This window comes from Alligator sinensis, unplaced genomic scaffold (genome assembly GCF_000455745.1).
Source record: "Alligator sinensis unplaced genomic scaffold, ASM45574v1 scaffold199_1, whole genome shotgun sequence".
Lineage (NCBI taxonomy): Eukaryota > Metazoa > Chordata > Crocodylia > Alligatoridae > Alligator > Alligator sinensis.
Genome location: NW_005842008.1, coordinates 2,105,026 through 2,112,318, shown reverse-complemented (window position 1 = coordinate 2,112,318; position 7,293 = coordinate 2,105,026). Strand labels below are relative to the sequence as shown.

At 45.2% G+C, this 7,293-nt stretch overlaps 1 protein-coding gene and 1 long non-coding RNA gene across 2 annotated transcripts in view; one reads left to right on the top strand and one right to left on the bottom strand.

Annotated features, from left to right (window-relative positions):
* Positions 1-1,616: 1,616 nt before the first annotated feature.
* On the bottom strand, positions 1,617-3,199 carry LOC102383032. The gene is made up of 3 exons (XR_323619.1): positions 3,169-3,199; positions 2,164-2,288; positions 1,617-1,757 (listed from the first exon to the last, which is right to left on the bottom strand). It is a non-coding gene; the product is annotated as an uncharacterized LOC102383032 (long non-coding RNA).
* A 431-nt stretch (positions 3,200-3,630) lies between these two features.
* The window catches only part of GCLM (glutamate-cysteine ligase modifier subunit), an 18,785-nt gene continuing 15,122 nt past the window's right edge, over positions 3,631-7,293 (top strand). The window contains exon 1 of the mRNA XM_025201875.1: positions 3,631-3,654. Coding sequence (XP_025057660.1) covers positions 3,631-3,654 — 24 coding nt within the window. The remainder of the gene's footprint in view (positions 3,655-7,293) is intronic.

The following is a 7,293-nucleotide window of genomic DNA, read 5'->3' as shown; positions in this document are numbered from 1 at the left end:
TCGGGCGGCCGGTCCCGCCTCCGACGCGGCCCCGCTTTGCTCCCCCGGGCGGAGGGAGAGGGGCGCCGGCAGCCTGGTGCTGCGGGACGCCAGGAGCCGGGTTCCATTGCCTGTGTCTAGCTTGTACGTTGCCCACGAGTGGCTGAGGCTAGGTACGCTGAAGGGGGACCCCACTCTGCCCTCCAGGAACCTGCTCTGGCTCCTGCAAACATCCCGCTCACATTTGGGCAGCTCCGAGCTGCCAGCTCAAACCTGCCAGCCCCTGGAAGGAGACACTTCTTCGGCACAGGGGTCTGAAAAACCCACAAGCAGGTGGAAGTGAAAGGTCTGCACTGTGCTTCACACTCCTTGAAGAGTTATCTCAGCCAGGGGGTTGGGGCTCCCTGGAGTGCCTTGAGATCCTTTCAGGGCTGCTACGCCGCGTTAGCCCTGTTAAGTGTGCCAGCCTGATTCACAACATAAACCCAGAGGTTTATATAAATCCAATCAGGGAGGAGAATCGCATGGACGTTTGTTTCCACAGGAGCAAGCCACATCTTGTGCTGCTGCTACTTGTCCCCTGGCAGGTTACTCTGGGTTGGGTAGGAGAGGCTGGGGCCAGCATCTGCATTGGCCCCATCAGCCTTACCTTGGGGCCTTCCAGGGCCGCAGCCGTGGCAGGAAGCCTGGCTGGCAGCCAGAGCCTGGCCGTGGTTGGCCAGGCTTGGGTTTTTTAGGCCACGTGCTGCCACCACATGTGCTGCTACTCTTTTTTTAAGCATGGGCTTTTTTGAACCTGGGATCTGCAGCACCACATATACTGCACATCTGCGCTTGTCTGGACACAGCCAGAGATTTCAAATGGGAATCCAGTGCTAAAAACATTCTGACCAGCTGTGGACTTTCTCAGTTCTTTGCAACTGAAGAATTGCTCTATTATTTTTCAGTAGTCAAAAAACAAATTAAAATTAAGAGCTAGCATTTTTCTGAGGGGGTCCTTGGGTACCTCCCGATGAGCAGTTTGTGGCGCCTAAAGCCCATTTGAGGCACATGGTGCACGTGTACCCATTTGTCACGCTGCAGATTTGCAGTACAGTGCCAAAATTTGACAGTGGGAGATCCATGTAAAAAAAAATAACACTGCAAAAAGAGGCACCGCACATGTGGCAGCAGTGTGCACAGTCAGAAATGGAGCCTGGCCAGGCTCTGAGCAGCCAGATCAGCACTGCTGCTACCCTGGGAGAGCCCCAGGACCCCAGGTAAGGCTGCTGGGGCCAATACAGGTGCTTGCCCCAGCCTCCCCTACCCTACCAGAGACAATTTGCTCTGTACCAACCCCACATGCAGAGGCATGCCCAGCAGCAAAAAGACGCAGCACAAATTTGTGATGATGCTATTTTTGCTGCAGCAACCACACACCCCTGCATGGGGGGATGCACCTCTTGAGTCAAATAAGGGGTGCCTTGAATCTGAAAAAGGGTTAATCTCAGATAGATGTTTGGACACCTAACAGTGCTAATATTGCAGTGTTCCCCCACTGCCCCCACCTCCCCAGCAGCACCAATAAAAGGATCTGACAGCACCCCAGGGTACTGTGGCACCCTGTTTAAGAATTGCTGGTATAGTTAGGAAGAATATATGTGGGGCTTCCTATAGGAGAGCTGTAATTTCAATGGTAAGGGGAAAATCCATGAGCTGGAAAGATGTTTTTGAGGGATGGGCCAGGATCCATATGGATTTAGACAGATGTATTTCTTGTGCTCCATCTCCTGTTCTCTCTGAAAGCAAGGAGATGTAAAGTTAAGGCACATTGGAGGATCAGCAGGGCAGCTCTATGTCCTGAGCAGCACCAGCAGCCACAGAGCCAATAGCGGTGGTGACTATTTTTGCATCTGTCCCCTGCAAAGGGGGTGCCCACTGCTGCTGCTCTCATTGCCCAGCCCCTCAGTTACACTACTGGGGTATATAACAGCACATGTCTTCTGAGGGTCACAAACTCAATGGGAAAAGATACAAGATTTTACAGGTACATCTTGTCAAGTCACAAAGGACAGTTTGGTTTAAAAGCTATTTTAAAAGTCATGTTCTGAACAAATTGAAGTGTGATAACACAATCTCAGTGTAAAAATCAGCTCTGCATTTTTAGAACTGAGCAAAGCAAAAAATGTCTTGATTGCTACAGACCTAATGGCATGCTGGTGGTGCTGTTCCACTGACTTCAGTAAAGTGAGGCTAGTAGAAGATTTGGCTGTAGGATTATATCTGAATGAGACATTCTTTATAGAGCTTTAGAGGATCCATAGTTCAGGCTGTCAGAAATGAGACAGAATGAGAGTCAGAGTTATTCTCACTGACTTTAATAACTCTGTTCATCTAACTGGAGCTCTACTAGTGATTAAGGCCACAGATCTACCCTAGCCTAGCAGCCAATAGGGCTAGAGTGTTGAAGACATACCCGTTTCTATAGCCACTGGTTCACAAAGGTGTGAAGTGGCCAGCAATATGTCTGGCTCACTTTGTCTCTGCAGCCCAAATGGTCAGGTATCCAGTTACAGTATTCAACTAGGGATGGACTTTGGCACAACACTGGAGCAAAGCCACAGTGGGCATGTCTACATATGCAAATACTGCCGGGTAGGTTTACTGTAGAGTAAATTACTCTACAGTAAACCCACCCCGGGCAGGCATCTACACATGCGGAGAGCATGGGAGCAGAGTTGCTACTCCTGGCAGCAGTCTGCTCCTGCCCCTCCTGCCCTGCACCAACCCCCTGCAGCAGCCAGGGGGTGCTCTAGGCTCCCCCTGGGTGCTAGCCCAGGAGCTGGCAGGGAGCACAGGACCAGGAGACAGCTGTCTCCTGCCCCCAAGAGCTGCCTGCTGCTGGCGTGGGCTCTGCCACCGAAGCCCAGGCAGAGACAATGTCCTCTTGTCCCAGCAGCTGGAAGCTCCCAGCACCAGCTCCCCGATTGGGACCAGGGGGTTTGGAAAGAGCTGAAGGGGAGAGGCAGGTCCCAGCCCCTGCCCCAGTTTGCTGGTGGGGCAGCTAGCAGAGAGCCCCCAGCCTCCAAGCTGGGCAGGGAACTCTCCCCATGCAGGGAGCTCCCAGCAATCATGGAGCAGGGGCTGGGAACAATTGGGGAGTGAAGCCTGGGAGCTCCCTGCTGCCAGGGCAAGGGATATTGTCCCTACCTGGGCTTTGGTGGCAGAGCCCTCCCTGGCAGCAGGCAGCTCCTGGGGGCAATCTCCTGGGGGCAGCAGGCAGCTCCTGGGGGCAATCTCCCACCCCCTGCTGCCCAGCAGACCGGGAGCAAGTTTGCTCCCGGTCTGCTATCTATGGGTGCTGTATGGTGAAGTAAGTAACCACAAGTAAATTTGCTATTTGTATTTACAGGTACCAAATTTACAAATTAGAGCAAATTACTCTGCAGTAAGTGTCTGCATGTGTAGACGGTTATGCTTACCACACAGTACTTTGCACTAATCTTGAGTGAAGTGCCTTGTGTAGACACGCCCAGTGGGATATTTCAGTGACTGCACCTGGGCCCTGATTGAAGTAGCCCTATTATTTGTCTCACCCATCTACCTGAATTCTTACATTGGTATTTGTGATTGTGATGGAAATGTGAAGCCATATATTTTCAGGAACCTCGAATGAACTACGAAATGCTCACGCTAGTAAATAAAACAAGCATTCTGGCTGGTGCCCCTTACAAAGCATAATGGAGAAGTTGGCTACAAGACTTCAGTTTCTGATCCATAATGAATTGCCAGCCAGATTGGTTGTGTCAGCAAAGTACATTCAGAGCAGTTTTCTTCATGCTTTTGACTTGTAGATGACCTGACTCTTTTTTCATGAGGCCATGAAATAAATTCTTAGTGAGACATGCAAAAAAAATAGCAATGCAGAAGGCAGAGGGAAGTAAAACAGTGCGCTAAATATTCAGAGTGAAAATTAAGTCATTTGATTCAGCCTGCTCATTTGCTTTTCTTTGTATATTACAGAATTCATTTCAGAAAGTAGACATCATAATTACAACTGATAATCGGTCCGAAGAGTCTTAATGAGATGCCTATCTGTTTAAGTATCTGGCTTCACTGAAATCCATTCTTCCTCAGTTTGATAGGCTATGAAGAACTTTGCATCAAACATTCATATTGGTACAGTTCAAACACATTTCACTTGATAACAAACTTTGTCAAATAGCTAGTATTCATTAAATTAATTTTCTCAATCTGAAATAATCAAACTGGACTTGAAATTAGGAAAAGAGTAAAAAGAAGCTACAGGAATATTAATTTGTGATTTGCTGACATAACAATTGACAACTTAGACACCAGTGGAATAAAGAGAATTCAAGAAAAAATAAACTATTTATTTCTAACTGGCAGGTAAGGAAATCACAAACTTGTCTCAGTTATATAATTAGATTTTAATAATAAATGCAGCAGTAAAGAGTTATGAATGTACAGAAGGTTATTTTATTCATGATTAGCTCTTTCCTAATAGAGTAGACATGCAAGGTATATTCTGTACTGAATTACCACCCTATGCAACTCCAGAATTTAGCTTGAAGTTTGGCCAAAGCATCAGAACTTTATAAAGAAAAATACCAATGGTCAGCTCTTTTGAGTAAGAGCCACTTGTAAACAGTCAAATCATAGAACCCTCCCTGGAAAAGCATTCACTCCTACGGTAAATAAAGGCAACTCTATTGAAGTCTGTGGAGTTGAGTTGTCTTTAGTTGGTTGTCAGTTTGGTCCTTTGTGTTGGCAAGACTATTTTCTATTTTATGTTCAGGCAAAAGAAAAAAATGTTATTTTATTGCTGTGCTCCAAAATGAGCTAACATTTCCTTTCATAAATGTTTCACATCTATTATGTATATACGCATCTAGAAAAACATATTTCAAACTTGTAAGAGTTGCAAAAATATTAGCCAATATAAAAAGCTTTAGGCCATTCTTTTAGAAAAGGAAGTATTCAAGCCTGAAGGTCTGGACTACAAAAAGTAATGAAAATTGATTCAATGCTATTTGCTGACACAATACACTTCTCAGAGAAGGGAATGTCTAACACACACACATCATAATTTTTCCATTGGTGACAGCAACACTACAATTCACAGCTCACACTTCCTTTCCATTATTCTGGTTAACCAGAGGAAGAAGCCATGAAAAAAAGACTGATTCTAAAATTTAAAAGGACTTCAACATTTACAGCAAATCAATGCAGAGGAAAAAAAGCAAAATACTCCTGAAACAAAAAATCACTACAGGCCTTATTCACCACTAAATAACTCAGGTTTACAACTGTGTAACCTTTCTGAAGTGCAACGGTTTCAAAACTGGAGCAGAGTGAATCAACTTCTCAAATGTAATGAAATACTCAAGTTGTGCACACAATGAAGCTAAGTAACAGCAGGGACCGATAAGGTAGCTCTTCATGTTTTCATGCCCTCCACCACTCATCATTTGTTATTCTTCACATCAAATCTAAGATTAAATTGTAAAGTCTTTTAATTTGCTCTGTAAAGTACCTAATACACTTTTGGGCACTTTTGTATAAATACAAAGGAAACTACTTAAATTAATTAAGCCTAATCACCTCCATTGGGATCACTTCTAGACTGACTGTTCAAGAGTCTCAGAACTCAAATGCTAGAACTAAAACCCTAGAGGTAAAGGATAGTATCTTCTTACTGAGTTATATAAAGCAACATGTAGTCTAGATTCAGCAAATGTACTGGTGTTTGTAATTTATGTTTCAAGTGGCTGGTCCAGGTTTGATTTAATCTGTGAAGTCTCTTCCTCAATGTTCTGTTCTTCAAACCATAAATGAGCAGGTAATCTCTCTGTGCTATTGTTGATGATCATTGGCTTGAAATGCTAATGTGGTTAAATCATGGCTAAGGGCTACCACGAAACAGGCAAGTATTGACATAACCAGACTGTGCATACTCAGGAAGAGGTGTTCAGAAATATAACCTCCTTCTGTATTTTTAACATTTACTCCGTTTGAGATGCTGCCTGTTGGAATCAAACCAAGTCCTTTGTTAAACTTTATTGGAGACCAACAGACAGTGATAAATATGAGCTTGCGGCAGCAAATTCCAGGTACTAGAAGGCATACCATCCCTTGTGCACACAAAAAGGGGATTTATTATTCCATGCATGAGAAAAACAGATTAGGTTTAATTTATTCATCACGCATTGTGTGTTTTATAACGATTGACTTATCATTTCCCTTTCCAGTCATGTTTACAGCCATTTTTTTTTATCTATTTGTCTTTTGTATTGATATTTATCCAACTATTTGGAAATAGTTAGAGGCTTGTCTTACAGAAGGAAGTCTTTTTCCAAGAAACTACTGCAGGCAACTAAAGAAAAATGAGAGAACTCTTGCACTTCACAATATAGGTATAGAGTTTAGTTGAGCCAAATTCTTTTCTCATTGAACTGGATTAAACCTGGAGTAACTGCACTGTGTGTGGGACGGCCTGGAGAGCAGGACTTGCCTTGCTCTGCTCAGAATTGTTGATTTAAGAAAACTGAGGGATTTCCCACTGTTTGATGGACTTTTTCCTACAGAAAGCTCACATTTTTATAGGGATGTATGTGATAGCCATGTTGGTCTGAGGCAAAAAGAAATACAAAAATCTAAAACTCTTGGTTCCAAAATGATACCTGGAAAAAAAGCTGGAAAACTGTCCCTCTGGGTCCATGAGAGTCTCTTTCCAGCGCCTGCTTCCTCTGTGCAAAAATGAAGTTTATCTCCTACCTATGGGAGCTTTTTACCACCTTGAACTTTCCCTGAGCCTGATGAAGAACAGGTGCATAAGCCTGAAAGCTTGCAGAAAAAGATATTTCTCTGCAATTACTCAGTTGGTTTCATAAAAGCTATCATTGCAGAACCAAGAGTTCTAGATTTTTGCATCACATTTTATGGCACATTCATTCATCACTTAACACCCCACCCTGCTTCTTGAGGAATGTTTGGAGCCTGACACCTGTGCGGGGACTGCTGCTTAGCTGTGCTTGATCCTGGGAGGGACTCGAGGCGTGCCAAGTCCTCTAGGTGGTTTTAGACAAGGCTTGAAGGTTTTCAAGCGCCTTGTAGGGCTGGGCCCTACGTACAGAGTTCGCTGGGCACCGCCTGCAGCTAGGGGGCGCTGCGCAGGTGGGCGGAGGGCGGCGCAAGTTGCCAGGTGAGGGCAACAAGCCTCATTGCTGAGGCCACGCATGCGTCCCACCGCGCGGGGCCAGGGTGGCTGGCGCTACTTACCCGGACACTGGGAGCGACCTCGCGCCGACTCTT